The 16,486-nt window shown below is 44.0% G+C and overlaps 1 protein-coding gene across 1 annotated transcript in view; it reads right to left on the bottom strand.

Annotated features, from left to right (window-relative positions):
- Window positions 1-297: 297 nt before the first annotated feature.
- The window catches only part of ADAMTS16 (ADAM metallopeptidase with thrombospondin type 1 motif 16), a 757,015-nt gene continuing 740,826 nt past the window's right edge, over window positions 298-16,486 (bottom strand). Inside the window, exons 22-23 of the mRNA XM_069219698.1 lie at window positions 2,538-2,685; window positions 298-1,556 (exon numbers count right to left, since the gene is read on the bottom strand). Of these exons, the coding sequence (XP_069075799.1) occupies window positions 1,441-1,556; window positions 2,538-2,685 (264 nt within the window). The 3' untranslated portion in view covers window positions 298-1,440. The remainder of the gene's footprint in view (window positions 1,557-2,537; window positions 2,686-16,486) is intronic.

Raw genomic sequence — 16,486 nt, 5'->3', positions numbered from 1 at the left:
AGAATTGTAGCAGGCAATATAGCAAACAACAGCAGTGTAAGATATGTTGAAGTCCCATTGTGCTTAGTATCCTGAACCATATTTGTGAATGAAGTAGATATTAGTAACAACATTTTTTGTAGTGGAACAACATGCTTTAATATGCAGCACAAAATGAGTAAATAGCATGCTTGAAATAAAAAAAAAACAGGTTGCTGGCAGAATCAGTGTTTACATTTTTTTCTGGCACGGCTAATGTTCTGAATTAAAATCTGATAAATGACAGCTAGAAATCAAGACTTCACAGGCGGTGCCAAACCTTTTTACAAAAATTTATTATAAAAGTTCATAACCATAAATACTCAGATGCACTCTTCCAGGCGCAGCTGCAGGTAAACGTATAATTCCAGTAGGCACCGAAATTAAACTGCTATTGCTTGCAGTTTTATTGTGTGCAGCTTGCTTTACATTGTAAATAGTTTATTTTTATTTCTTTTAATGCGTGGGCTAGAAACGAGGAGAAACGCCTCATGCTTCAGAAAACTTCTATTAAGCTTGCGTCTAGTGTGGCAGTACCTTAACATTGTCTAAGGGTGACTATGTCTGGTAAATCAGTTGCTAGAAGCAACTGATGCATAACAGATGCTTACTTTTTTATTATCACGACAAAGCATAAAAAAGTAGTTTCAATAAAAACACTCATACAAAAATCAAGGCGACTGAGTTCATGTGAGTGGGAGGGCAAAGTTAGCACCATGATTGATATGTTTGCCCCTTTCCCTGATTGGTACATTATGTTAAAAAAAGGTTCAGTTCACTCAAGGTAGGGTCAAGAGTTGATGTAATTCCTTTCTGTGAGAGTTATTAGAAGTAATTATTTGCTAAAGAGCAAAACATACTATAGTCCCTACCACTGATGTGGTCAAAACCGCTCAACTGCAAATGTTGGAAATGCTTGGATACGATGTGTAGGATGGACGACTGTAGTTCATGTTTGGCATAAAAGGCTTTTTGATGGACTGCTCTTTTGAGGGGAGATGAGGTGCAAAAGAGCTACACTTGTGTTCTACCCTTACTTTTACCTCCTCCATCTGTTTTCTTTCATAGAGTGTCATGCATACCAGAAAAGTTCAAGAGCTTTTCAAGACCTCTAATGATCTGCAAACAAATTGGTATTACTGAATTCTTTTCTTAAAACTCTTCAAATCTCTTCTTATGGACAGGACGCTTGCACTGGCCCTTGCGTCCAGTTTGGCTCCTATGAGAATACTCCTGAGGAAGGTTCATGGCCTGGCTTCTTGAATTTCCTGCTTGCATAGTTGGGAGAGATGTTGATTTTTTCCCCTGAAGGCCAAACACGGTCCTCTTCAGGATCTCCATCGTCATTAGGCGCAGCCCAAATCAGAAGTGGTAACTCAGACACTAAGACATACACTTCCATTCGCGATAGTCAATTCTTCATTACAAATTGGATTTCGAGCATGACTTGCAACATTGTTTCCCATAAAACTTGTGACTGCAAACACCATGCTGGGGCACCAAGTAGCACCAGTTAAATAAATCCTTGCAGAAAACATCTAAAAGATAGAATATGAGAGTTAGACAGAATTGCAAAACCACTTTCATAAAAATAACGCTATTCACGTACAGAGCAGTCTGTAAAAGACAGAAAGTCGAATATCGACCATTGTTGTATTTACTAATTTTTAATCTTCGCCTTACTGTATTTGAAGTATTTGAAAGTATGCTTATCTATTTAGTGAAATAACAGTATTACTTTATCTACTTCTTTATTTTGGGTCATCCTTAGCAGGAAAGAATGTGCAGTACCTTTTCCCAGGTAGGCATAAACAAGTAACGTTGGCTGGAATAGGAAGGAAGGAATTTATCGAAAGGATAGTTGGTGAAGGAGTGATTCTTCATTCTTTCCCAGTCCTGCTCAAGACTATTCTTCATTCTACAGCTAAACTATAACATAATGAAAACTATACAGTCATATTGCCTCCATTCAGCAAGAACTCCAGTGGCTTACTTTTCATGATAGGATCACTATACCCATTGTCTATAAACCAATGATGCTAGGACAATTTTCAGAGTGTAGGAGCTGTCAGTGATGCTATATTACTGCAGTAATAGGGATTGTGAAAACTCCAAGGCCCATATTGATACCTTTTACGTAAATCTAAGGATGCTGCGTAAGCACATGGTGATCATATTGCCTTGGGACAGAACTGGGATTCTCAAAAGGTAACATAGGCACAGCAAAAATCCAAATTGAAATGAGGTGACTGGCACCATATATTTGATGGCAGCGAAAGTGTTGCACGACCAAGTATCCAATTAATTGTAACCAGGCAGTCTGTGACACGGTTAGTAGTGAGAGAAAGATAAATAGATCAAGCTATCTGTTTTTCAAGCGGAACTCCCGTGACCTATCGTTGCTATGACAAGCTTCTCCAGGAAGTCTGTAGAGGAGGACAGAAAAAAGGGGAGAGGCACTGAAACTAGAACTATGTTTGACCTGTGTGAGAAAACATAAAAAACTAAGTGTTGTTTACCTTTTTTTTCGGGAGCAGGGCAGAAATGTGTATTGCAGGCCTGTGAAGTTCCAGGTTTTTGATGCTGAGGGCAGCCAATGGCTGGTCTTCCATTGCTGAGGCACTGCACTGATCGCACCTGGACACCACCACCACAACTGACAGTACACTATGAAAGGAATAGAAGTCCACACATCACACTGGGCTTTACAGCAAGTCATCATTTTATGTAAGAGGTAGCTAAGTATACAGAAGGCACACCTTTTGCTGACATTTGGCATTCTTGTGTGCACTACTCATTGGCCATTTAACACTATTTGAAATTAGGCCATTTCATCTGTCTTGACTCACTCTGAACCTATCTGGGGTTCCCACATAAATGATTGTGAGAAAGTAGCCTCTTTCTAGCATGGTTACCACCATTTCTGGCCTGTTTGTGAGTGTTTGTCAGTGTGTTTTTACTGTCTCACTGGGATCCTACTAGCCAGGACCCCAGTGCTCATACTTTGTGGCATATGTGTGTTGTCAGTAGTACTTAACCATGTCACTGAAGTTCTGCTAACCAGAACTCCACTGCTTATGCTCTCTCAACTTACCAACTTTGTCACTATACATTAGTGACTCCATATTCCAATTCTGATTGGCACACTGGACCCCACTTGTAAGTCCCTAGTATATGGTACCTAGGTACCCAGGGCACTGGGGTTCCAGGAGATCCTTATGGACTGCAGCATTTCTTTTGCCACCCATAAGGAGCTCATATAAACCTTTCATCAGGACTGCCACTGCCGCCTGAGTGAAATAGTGCACACACTATTTCACAGCCATTTTTACTGCCCTCAGGTAACTTATAAGTCACCTATATGTCTAACCTTCATTTACTGAAGGCTAGGTGCAAAGTTACTGTGTGTGAGGGCACCCTTGCACTACAAAGGTGCCACCACGTTGTCCAGGGCCAATTCCCCGGACTTTGTGAGTGCAGGGATACCATTATAAGCTTGCACTACATATATGTCACTACATATATGTAGCTTCACAATGGTAACTACTGCAGCCCCAGATGCTGTAACGTCACAGACAGGTCTCTGCCCCCCTGGGGACTGAGCAGCTCAATCCCAGGAAGGCAGAACAGTGAATTTCCTCTAGGTGTTACAGGCTTGGGAGGGGTAGCCTCCCAGAGCCTCTGGAGATGCTTTGAAGGGCACAGATGGTGCCCTGTTTGCTGAATCCAGTCTACACCGGTTCAAGGACCCCCAGCCCGTTCTCTGGCATGAAACTGGACAAAGGAAAGGGGAGTGACCACTCCCCTTTCCATCACCACCCCAGGGCTGGTGCCCAGAGCTCCTCCAGAGTGTCACTGGGTTTTGCCATCTTCGATTCTAAAGTGTTGGGATACTCTGGGACCATCTGACTGGTAAGTGCCAGTAGGTGACATCAGAGACCCCTCCTGATAGGTCCATATCTGGTTAGGTGACCAGTCCCCCTCTTAGGGAAATATATGGTATCTCCTGTGGGTTTTTCCTCAGATTCAGTTTGCAAGATTCCTCGAGGACTCCTCTGCATCCGCTGCTTCAGCTTCTGACCATCGGTTCAACTGCAGACTGCTCCAGGAATAGTTGTAACTGCAACAAAGTATCCAGGACGACTCCTGTGACCTGCAATTTAATCTCCAGCCAGCTTTTGCAACAGTTTCTAAGGTGTGCACGCTCTGAGGACTGCCTGTCTTCACCCTGCACAAGATGAACCAAAGGAATCTCCGGTGGAGTGATGGAGTCACTTCCCTGCCTCTGTAGCCACCCTTCTGCGATGATGACCTGTATTCTGGGACTCCTCTCCTGACGATGAGCATGCTCCCTAGAACGCAGGTGGTGGACCGAAGTGACCCAGACTGTCCAAAAGTCCAGCTGTCCAAATTTGGTGGAGGTAAGAGCTTGCTTCCCTGTGCTGCGACAGTACCCCTGTGCACCGCGTCTCTTGCAGCTCCTTGGGCTTCTGTGCACTTCTTCCAAGAATCCTTCATGCATAGTGTAACCCAGGTCCCCAGCACTCCATCCTGTGACGTACAGCTCCCTGAGTTGTTCTCCGGCAGCGTCGGACCTTCCTTTGTAGTGCTGCGATGACCGCACTTTGCATCTTCTTTGTCCTCATGTTCTGGGACTCCCGTAGGTGCTTCCTGGTTTTCTAAGGGCTTTCTAAAGTGCTGAGAGCCCCCTGTGTCTCCTCAGTACAAGTTGAGACCCCAAGATCACTCCTGGGTTCAGGCAGCTCCTTTTTGATGCAAACTGTGTACTTGCTTGAACCAAGGCTTGCTGGCAGAATCCAGCGATGCAAACAGCCTGCATCCAACAACTCAAAGTGGGACATAACCGGCACCAAGCAGGAACCCTCAGCCATCTTCCTTGGTGCACTTCTATGCTTTTCTTATGATTGGAGAATCCACTTTTGCACTTTCTTCTAGGTTGGCAGGGGCTCCTGTCCTTCCTGGACTCTTCTTCGACTTCTGGACTTGGTCTCATCTCTTCACAGGTCTTCAGGTCCAGGAACCCATTGTTTGTTGCTTGCAGTCTTGCTTGTTTCTTGCAAAATCGTCTATCACGACTTGTAGTGTGTCCTTAGGAAACTAGCTGTACTCTACTCCTGGTTTTCTGGTCTCTAGGGTGGGGTACTTTACTTACCTTTGGTGTTCTCTTACACTCCCAGCATCGCTCCACACGCTACACTTGCCTAGGGGGGAATTCGACATTCGCATTGTACTCTTTTAGGATATGGTTTGTGTTGCCCCTAGGCCCATTGCAATCTATTGTATTTTCTGCTGTTTGCACTATTCTATGACTGTGTACTTACCTGATTTTGGTTACTAGTGTATACATTGTGTATACTACTTACCTCTAGAAGGAGTATTGCCTCTAATATATTTTTGGCCTTGTGTCACTAAAATAAAGTACCTTTATTTTTGGTGACATTGTCTTTTATTGTTTATAAGTACTGTGTAACTATAATGGTATTGCAAGAGCTTTACATGTCTCCTAGTTCAGCCTAAGCTGCTCTGCTACAGCTACCTCCAGACAGCCTAAGCTGCTACAACACTGCCTACATTACACTAATAAGGGATAACTGGACCTGGTATAAGATGTAAGTACCTTAGGTACCCAATACAAACCAGGCCAGCCTCCTACATTGGTGGTGCAGCGGTGGGATAAGTACTTGCAATTGCTTTACCACTTTGTTACAGGTGCTTTTCACAAGAAAAGTGTACTCCAATACTTAGAGCTATATACAATTGTACCTAGCTGTCATTGTGTCATTTTCAAAAAGTTCTATCAAACTTTCTAAAAGTTTTAAAAAGTTCTGAAAAGCTTTTCTTTTTCTCTAAAAAGTTAGATCAAATAGTTTACTAACTTTTTACTCTGCTCCCTAAACTCCTTCTTTCACTATGTCTGTTGTAGAGGCTACCCCCAGGGTTGTTAAGATCACTAATGAAAGTCTGAATTTCAAAAGTCTGAGGGATCTCTGCTTGGAGAGAAGCTTAGGGATTGGGAAGAACCCCAACAAGGAATTTCTCTTGAATCTCCTCTTACAAGATGAGCAGGAGCATCCTACTGTTCAGGTACAATCAGAAGGGGAGGTAGAGGGAGATTCCACCCGGGTAGATTCAGGAGAGGGTCCTGAAGATCCAGGAGAGGGTCCTTCCACAGATCTTTCCCTTAACAAACCTCTTAGTGTAGCTGGTAGTGGGACCCTTCACACCCAGAGGCCAGGTCAGTACAGTCAGGGAAAGGTCAACCTCTGCTCATTCCCATGTCACTTCTGTGTCAGAAGTGTCCCACATATCTAACCCTGAGGATTAATCCCTAGATAGGGAACTCAGAAAGCTGAGGTTGGAGGAGGCCAAACTGAGACTGCAACAGCAACAGTTGGCCTTAGATAGGGAATCCCTAGCTGTGGAAAGGGAAAGACATGGGTTTGTTCCCAATGGTGGCAGCAGCAGCAGTAGTTTCAGAAATTCCAGTGTTAGAGAAAACATATTTGATTCTAGAAACCTGCACAAGATTATCCCCCCTCGCATGGAGGGGGATGACATTTACAAGTGGTTTGCTGCACTTAAGAGGGCCTGTAAAGTTCAGAGGGTCGCTCAGGTACAGTGGCCTGCTAGCCTGTGGTTGTCTTTCACTGGCAAGGGGAGAGATAGACTCCTTATTGTTAGAGAAGATGACTCAGACAACTACAATGTTCTGAAAGGTGCACTCTTGAATGGAGTGGGCTTAACCACTGAACAATATAGAATCAAGTTCCAAGAGACCAGACAAGAGTCTTCACAGGATTGGATAGATTTTCTAGACTGTTCAGTGAAGGCCTTAGAAGGTTGGTTGAATGGCAGCAAGGTGTCTGACTATGAAAGCTTATACAATCTGATTTTGAGAGAGCATATTCTTAACAATGGTGTGTCTTATTTGTTGCACCAATATCTTGTGGACTCAGATCTGACCTCTCCCCAAGAATTGGGAAAGAAGGCAGGCAAATGGGTCAGAACAAGGGTGAGCAGAAAAGCTCATAAAGGGGGAGACAAAGAAAAGAAGAAAGATGTCGAAAAATCTCAAGATAAGCATGGGGATAAAGGTAAGCACAAAGATCCTGCTTCAGGTCCACACACTCCTCTGTGGGTAGGGATAAATCATATTCCTCTTCTTCTCACTCACACATAATAAAAAAACCCTGGTGCTATGTGTGCAGAGGTAAAGGCCATAGGCTAGGGGATAAGTCCTATCGAGGTAAAGCCCCTGAGCCTACCACCACTAGTACATCAAGCTCTAGTGCCCCTGCCAGTAGTGGTAATAGTGGTGGGACTACTGGCAATAGTCAAACAAAGGGCATAGTAGTGTTCACTTTTGAGGCCATCATAGAAACTGGGATAGAATCTTCCAAGACAGTTTCTGTCACACCTGGTGGCATTGGCCTTGCCACCTTGGCGGCTTGTCCTCTTAACATGGACAAGTACAAGCAGTCAATTTTAATAAATGGTGTCGAGGCCCAGGCCTACAGGGACACAGGTGCCAGTATCACTTTGGTGACTGAAAACTTGGTGTCACCTGCACAACACCTCCTTGGACAGAAGTGCCAGGTTACTGATGTCAATAACTCCACTCAGTCTCTCCCCTTAGCTGTAGTGCAACTTAGTTGGGGTGGAGTTACTGGCCCAAAGCAGATGATGGTATCACCTAGCTTACCTGTAGACTGTCTCTTAGGAAATGACCTAGAGGCCTTAGGTTGGGCTGAGGGGGAGTTTAGGACCCATGCATCCATGCTCGGTATCCCTGATGAATTGCTTTCTCTAATTTCAGGTGAAATGAAAAAGCAAAGAAGAGAAAGGGGCTTGATGTCTCAGGAACCTTCTCAACCAACAGTTAAAAAGGGTATCAAAGTATCCCTTCCCCACCCTATCACTAAGGACACCATTCCTGTGGTGGGAGAAACTTCTCCTGGGGTGGAACCTGTACCAAGGGAGCCCCCAGTCACCACAGCTGGACTCCCAGAGGTAAAAGTAGCTATCTGTGGAACCACTAAACCAGATTTGAAAAAATTGCACTGTTTTAGTAAATTTGGAGCAACCCTCTAGCCCTCCCAGAAAAACTTCAGTGCAGCAGCTCTGCACTACCTCTGAACACTTAGGGCAGCAGCCCTGTCCTAGTGTGGAGCTTATAGGACAGTAACCCTGCCCTGCTCCAACCCAAAAGAAACAGCAACCCTGTTCAGCCATATGGTCAAACAGTTTGCCCAGCTAAGGCTTTACTGAGACAGCATCCCCATCTGGCATTCTCTTCCTTAGGACACCAACCCTGTCTTGACATAGGCTCAGTGGACCAATCCCGCTACCCAACTTTAAAACTTACAAATAGAGACTATGAGAATTTACACTTGCACTGTTTTCTAGGTAAAAATCGCCAAACAGGGAGGTTTACAACCCCACAGAGAAGTAACAATACAGTGGATGATAAAGAAAGGCACTACTCTATTGCAGATCTACTCTCCACTTATCACCACTTAGTCAATAAAGTAATAAAGTCTCAACCGGCCAAGGTTAGCCTTATTGTCCTTCGTTTGGGTGGGGGTTATTTGAGAAACTAGCCTCTTTCTAGCATGGTTACCCCCATTTTTGGCCTGTTTGTGAGTGTTTTTCAGTGTGTTTGTACTGTCTCACTGGGATTCTGCTAGCCAGGACCCCAGTGCCCATAGTTAAAGCCCTATTTGTCAGTGCGTTTTGCCTGTCTCAATGGGATCCTGCTAGCCAGGACCCCAGTGCTCATAGTTTGTGGCCTATGTGTGTTGTCAATATGCTTAACTGTGTCACTGAAGTTCTGCTAACCAGAACTCCAGTGCTTATGCTCTCTCTACTTACCCAATTTGTCACTATACATTAGTGACTCCATATTCCAATTCTGATTGGCACACTGTATCCCACTTGTAAGTCCCTAGTATATGGTACCTAGGTAGCCAGGGCATTGGGGTTCCAGGAGATCCTTATGGGCTGCAGCATTTCTTTTGTCAACCATAAGGAGCTAATACAAACCTTTCATCAGGACTGCCACTGCAGCCTGTGTGAAATAGTGCACACACTATTTCACAGCCATTTTCACTGCACTCAGGTAACTTATAAGTCACATTTATGTCTAACCATTTACTGAAGGCTAGGTCCAAAGTTACTGTGTGTGAGGGCACCTTGCACTAGCAAAGGTGCCCCCACGTTGTCCAGGGCCAATTCCCTGGACTTCGTGAGTGCAGGGATACCATTATAACCGTGCACTACATATATGTCACTACATATATGTAGCTTCACAATGGTAACTCCGAATATGGCCATGTGAGGTGTCTAAGATCATGGAATTGTTCCCACAATCCAAATCTGGTATTGCGGGGCCAATCCCATGAACCCTGGGGGCTCCACTATGGACCCCCAGTACTGCCAAGCCAGCTCTCGGAGGTTTCCACCGCAGCCCCAGCTGCTGCCATCTTACAGACAGGTTTCTCCTCTCACTGGGACTGAACAACTCAATCCCAGGAAGGCAGAACAATGCATTTCCTTTGGTAGGAGAGTGTTACACCCTCTCCCTTTGGGAATAGGTTTTAGAGGCTTGGGAGGGGTAGCCTCTCAGAGCCTCTGGAAATGCTTTGAAGAGCACAGATGGTGCCCTCCTTGCATAATCCAGCCTACCCCGGTTCAGGGATGCCCAGCCCCTGCTCTGACATGAAACTGGACAAAGGAAAGTGGAGTGACCACTCCCCTGTCCATCAAGACACCAGGGGTGGCGCCCAGTGCTCCCTCAGAGTCCCCCTTGGTTTTTCAATTTTGGAGTTCAAGGTTGTGGGATACTCTGGGAGTATCTGATTGACGAATGCCAGCAGGTGACATCAGAAACCCGTCCTGAGAGGCCCTTACCTGGTTAGGTGACCAATCCCCATCTGATGGCTATTTAGGGTCCCTCTTGCAGGTGTTTCCTTAGATTTGGTATGCAAGATTCCTCCAAGGCTCCTCTGCATCCTCTGCTTCAGCTTCTGACCATCGGATCAACTGCAGACTGCTCCAGGAATCGCTGTAACTACAATAAAGTATCCAGGACAACTCCTGTGACCTGCAACTTCAGCTCCAGCCAGCTTTTGCAACAGTTTCCAAGGTGTGCACGCTCTTAGGACTGCCTGTCTTCACCCTGCACCAGAAGAACCAAAGGAATCTCCCGTGGAGTGACAGAGGCACTTCCTTGCTTCTGCAGGCACCCTTCTGCGATAATGACCGGTACTCTGTGACTCCTCTTCTGACAATGAGCATGCTCCCTGGAACACAAGTGGTGGACCGAAGTGACCCAGACTGTCCAAAGGTCCAGCTGTCCAAATTTGGTTGAGGTTTGAGCTTGCCTCCCCATGCTGAGACAGTACCCCTGTGCACTGCATCTCCTGCAGCTGCTTGGGCTTCTGTGCACCTCTGCCAAGAATCCTTAATGCACAGTGTAGCCCAGGTCCCCAGCACTCCATCCTGTGTAGTGCTGCAACAACCACATTTTGCATCTTCTTTGTCCCCATTTTCTGGGCCTCCCTTAGGTGCTGCCTGGTCTTCCGAAGGCTCTCTAAAGTGGTGAGAGCCCCCTCTGTCTCCATAGACCGAGTTGAGACCACCAGGTCCCTCCTGGGTCCAGGCAGCTCCTTTTTGATGCAAACCGTGTACTTGCTTGAACCAAGGCTTGTTGGCAGAATCCAGCAACGCAAACAGCCTGCATCCAACAACTCGACGTGGGACATCACCTGCACCGAGCAGGAACCCACAGCCATCTTCTTTGGTGCACTTCTGTACTTTTCTTCTGACTGGAGAATCCACTTTTGCATCTTCTTCTAGGTTGGCAGGAGCTCCTGTCCTTCCTGGACTCGTCTTCGACTTCTGGACTTGGTCTCTTCTCTCCACAGGTCTTCAGGTCCAGGAATCCACTGTTTGTTGTTTGCAGTCTTGCTTGATTCTTGCAAAATCCTTTATTATGACTTGTAGTGTGTCCTGAGGAAACTTGCTGTACTTTACTCCTGCTTTCCTGGGCTCTGGGGTGGGGTACTTTGCTTACCTTTGGTGTTCTCTTCCCTCCCAGTGCTCCTCTTCACACTACACTTGCCTTGGGGGGGATTCGACATTCGCATTCCACTATTTTAGTATATGGTTTTTGTTGCCCCTAGGCCCATTGGAATCTATTGTATATTCTACTGTTTGCACTATTCTATGACTGTGTACTTACCTGATTTTGGTTACTAGTGTATGTATTGTGTATAATACTTACCTCCAGAAGTAGTATTGCCTCTGAGATATTTTTGGCCTTGTGTCACTAAAATAAAGTAAGATGTTGTACATAGGCGAACCCATGCCAAAGTCCTCAAGCAAAGAGATGGAAACTGTGGCCGAATGGAATTATTGCACAAACTATGAGAATATGTGTGAGACGCCCAACTCATTGACTCACTGGTTCCCTCAATAACTTTTGTAATTTTGTAAATCTCACACATCAAATAGTGATGTAGACTTTACTGTTAGTATTTTGGTCTAGCTCACACCTAGATGCTTCACTCCTTCTTATCTAGAGAAAGGTTTATTTTTCATTGTTCACCTTACTTTGAAATTAGCCATACTTTAGCCAGACAACATTGTTATTAAATGCAGGTCCGTAAAGATTACTTAAGTGACGATCACACAGTGGTTAGTAACGTAATTTTTTATGTTAAAATATTACCTGTGTGCCTGGGGAAATTGCACTTGAACGGAAAGGCATACCTATTAGTTTATTTCACAGGTAACAGTATGATGTAAAATGATGGAGCCTCGAGCTACAATGTAGTGAGAAGGCCAATGACATTTCTGACACCTCCCCATCTGTCAGAACTCAGTAAGGCCACCTTACATACACTGAATGGCTTGATCTGAGAAGGATCGCCTCCATGGTGGCCCCATCCCAGCCACCATGGTCTGTGCTGTAGTGGCATATAAAACCCTTAAAAGGAGGAGCGGTTTGAGATTTGACAGATTTATATTTTATTTCTAATGGACAACAAATACCAGTAAAAGATAGCTTCTGTTCATGCAGAAATAAGGTAGCTAATGCCACATAAACCAGACAAAAAATTGAAAATCAAGGCAATGATCAACAGTTTCGAAAATCAGCCACCAGTCGGCCTACAACATAACATATTACAAGCATTTACAATGCAATGGGTCTCACATTTGCTCGACTTAGAGCTAATAGCATAGTAAAGTCCTAACCTGACTTTTATTTCCACATAAATCAAAAATGAAAAGTAATACAGATTTACATAAGCGAGTCGATTTAAATTGCCATGCCATGAGCATGGAGGAATACACAAAAGGAAACAAAAGTTTGCTCTCTATTAAATGTGACAGCAAATGTGCTATTATCCATGTAACAGTCATTCAAAGCGCTCCACTACTGCACAGCGAGATCGTGCTGCGTAGGAAATAAAGAAAGTAGTCCAGATGCCATACGGAAAACATGGAGCCTCGTATGTTTTCAGTAGTTGGTCAGTGCGATTGAGAAGGGCTTAACACCGGAAAACGCATGAAGTATACATGCCTTTCACAAATTAAAGCAAGCTATTTTCCAAAGGCGAGCCCACGAACCAACGAAACTGATGGGCGTGCGGTAGGCATGGTTAAAAGGCCACAGAAAGAGTACAGCAGGCTAGGGCGCTGGCGCGCTTGACCCTAAACAGTTAGGGTTTCTTGAGATCAGGTCTCAAAGTCCTTAAGTACAGTTTTAAAAGAAAATGCTTTTGAAATATATTGTGTGAAGGCATTAAGGTGCATATTTACAAGCACCTTGCGCCACCTAAGCGCCACCATAGCGTCATGTTTTTGACGTGAAGGTGACTGTTTTGACACTCTGTATTTACAAAGTGGAGCAATGCCTGCTTTGCACCACTTTGTGACCCCTTGCACCACATTACACTGCATCAGACATAATGTGTACAAGAGGGGCATTCCGGCGCAGTGAGGCCCAAAAAAATGGGGCAGTAAATTTACAGCATTTCACTGCGCTATTTTTTCTGTCATTTTTACCGTCTGCTCAGAGCAGGCGCTAAAATGATGCACCCATTATATTCAGTGAGCCTCCCTGTGCTTTGCTGCACTAGCGTCAACATTTTTGATGCTAGTGTATGAAAGCGCCACAATAGCGTCACAAATTTTGACACTATTGTGCTAACAACCGCCATGGTCTGCCGTATTGTAAATACGGGGCACCCATGGTGTTGTTAGGTGCCGGTAGCGGGGAGCAACAAATGTGGCACATCATCTATGATGTGCCACATTCTTGTAAATATATCCCAAAGTATTATACTGCACCCTTAATGATGTTGACGCTCATCCAGCCCTAACAAGTGCAGTTAGGGTTACTGGAACGTTCAATCCTCTTTCTTGCACTCTCTTCACTGCATATGATTCACTTGCAGATTTCATTCCATAATTACACCAGGCAGAAAATGTGCACGACCTCTGACCCTTTTCTGCACGTGCAAAATAAGTAGCATAAACGGCTGTAAATGAAGCAGAACACAATGGGTAATGCGTTGAGCCATTACCAGAGCAACCCTTCAAAACGCATGGCAGTGCCTGAGGGCACGGGGACGCAGTTCTAAGCTGTACAAGGGCAAACCGCTGTGAAAAGCAAAGAGCAGCTGGGCTCCCAGCCGAATGCAATTAGCCATTTTCCACTCCACTGAGCATTTGTGTGAAAGTGCGTCTTGGAAGGAAATGGTTTCCTGCCTTCTCACAACAACATAGTTGACTGTGATCCTGGGATAAAACCCATATGATAATACAACAGGCTCAACAATGAGGATTTTCCCATAACCGCCGTGTGTTTTCGTTTTTTGGGTGTTTTTTTTACACTTGTGCAGGAATTCTTAAACTTATAAATCATGCATAAATTCGTTAAAAATGCAATACCGATTAAATGTGATGGTGATATATTGAAGGTTATTCCACGCTGCTAACGCTCTAGTATGCAATCTTTCCACAATTATTCTTTGCATAATCAATTTTCTCTCAGGCTGGCTACATTGTAACCTGTGTCACCTTAAGGATGTTGGGGGCCCCATGGACCACATACCTTAGGAATGCCTCTTTCGAACAACTTTGTATTTTATTGCCCACTTTCTGCTATTTGAAGCCCCGTGATTCCAAACATTATTGAGTAGTGTGTTAAAGTTTGATAAGGAGAAATAGACAGATGGGACATAGAGAGAAAGTTTTCTTTCCTAGATGCCCCTTGGAAAGTCAGGGCGCTGGCAATTGCCCACTTTGTCCATTCCTTAAAGCGTCTCTGGTTGTATCGGGTTTTACCAGATGCTGTAATGAGCCAAGTTTGATTTTTTTCCTGTACTTTTTTTTGTTTAGCATTTTTTAAATTCTACATCTCTAGTCCTCATAAAAGGAAAAGCGACGCACCTGGAGTAACGCCTTTGCTTCTTAGGGCAACAGATGTCCACCTTTTACCATATCTCAGGAGATCAATGTTACTTTCTGGAGGAGCTGGGAAATATGCTTAGGTAACTCCACATCTTTTAAGGTCATCTTACCTATTCTTCCTGTGTGTCTCTGGCAACACCCGTTTTGCATTCTTTGCTCCCTCACCCCAGAATCAGAACGTAGACAATTGCCAGGATCTTAAGGGGCTGTCCAGTGAAAGATGTCACAATAACTCTCAAAACCCAAGCAGACATCATCAACACAGGACAATTTGAAAATGCCTTGTGTTGGTGATTGCTGGCACAGAAGGTTTAAGTAAAGATAACTGTTTTTATTCTATTGTGGACGACTCCTATAAGTAATGTGAAAAAGAAAGTCTGGCCTCTTAAGATTCTATAGTTATTTGTATTAAGACATATCCAAGCTTCATCTAATTCTCCCCACATCCTATCAGCAGATACAGTAAATAATAATCATGAATATAGCAGAAAGACTATAATGTGCTTTATTCATAGAAGACCAGTGCAGAGTGACAACTGGGCAGAGTCTCGTGCCAGGGGTGCTTTTCTACATTGCACTTGACTAGGGTGACTTTGAGGGAATACACAAATGCATTGCTAACACTTTGCTTCAGTAAGTTCTTGATTAGGTAGGGGTCTCACATTAATTGAGGTGGCATTGGTAATACAAAAGAGGACCCAACATAGCAGTTAGAGTTTGGAAGGTATTCAAAAAGTGTAAGAGACTGGGAGAGAGGTGATAGTAAAAAAACTATAGATAGTGTTACCTGCATTGGGGTGGATCCCCCTACCCAGTGACTGTACCTTCTGAAATACTATCAGAGCATTGAATTTTGGTTTGCAAGAATAAATTGATGTTGTCCTTTCTTGGTGAATGTGTTGCTCTCTTGAAACAAAAATCCTGGACTACATTGGAAAGCACAAAATAGGTATGCTTTTTGGATGAGTATACATTGTCTTGGAATCAATTTCTGATCGCTCTCCCTCCAATATGAAGAATATTCCTGCTAAATGGTCTAATGGGTAAGAGGAAACTTCGAGGTAGACACAGTTGGAAACGTGACTCACTATAAACAGTACTGGTTCAATGAAACTGTGGCATCTAAAAAACATATTCTTTGGGAAATGATGTGACCTGTCAAAGTTGTGGCAAATGGAAACGGTTTCTTTCAACTTTCTACCTTTTCACCCTTGCAGAAATGGTTATGCCTGAATTGAATAAATCCTCTACCAATCAGGTAGTCTACCAGGCAGAAAGTCTTGTGCCACATGTGAGCTGAGGAGCCATGGTAGGAAAGTTGAATTGTCAAGGTAATGTGGGAGGGGCGTGCTGTCCATCTAGTGAACAGACTCTTTCACAAACTGATAAAGCACAATGTTGTGTCCTACAGCATGTTAAATATGGAGTCCCTTGAAGTAGAATGCATAAAGGGGCGTTCTCAAAAGAGAATTCATTATAGGCTTACAATACTGCACTTCTTTCCTTCCACCTAGTGATGCAACTTTCTTCGTATAACATTCCTTCAGTAGTATGGTAAACAATGCCAAATGAGGGGAATTGAATCACCAATGAGTAGAAAAGACCTTGAGCACATGGCACCACGTTCATGAGAAAAGTATACTTTGAAAAGGGCACTTTCAGTTTAAATTGGACCATTGGAACATTGAGAACCGTGACAGATTGGCATTTATAAGGCCTGCTCAGACAGAATGTGTTGGAGAATGAGGAGCATAGGCTAAAACACATTCCTGAAAATCCCATTTGAATAATGTTTTTATGACACTGGAGTTATAGTCTAACACCACACATTACCCTTAAAAGAGTGGGCTCACCAGTACAAGCAGTAAACACAATTTCTGAAGCATTATCTGTTTACTTTTATGTTAATTGTTTTATAAAGTGCATGCTTCCCAACTGAAATGCTTCTAGATTCTTCTGAGAGATT

This window comes from Pleurodeles waltl, chromosome 2_2 (genome assembly GCF_031143425.1).
Source record: "Pleurodeles waltl isolate 20211129_DDA chromosome 2_2, aPleWal1.hap1.20221129, whole genome shotgun sequence".
Lineage (NCBI taxonomy): Eukaryota > Metazoa > Chordata > Amphibia > Caudata > Salamandridae > Pleurodeles > Pleurodeles waltl.
The sequence above is the reverse complement of the archived record's forward strand: the minus strand, read 5'-3'. Positions and strand labels throughout refer to the sequence as shown.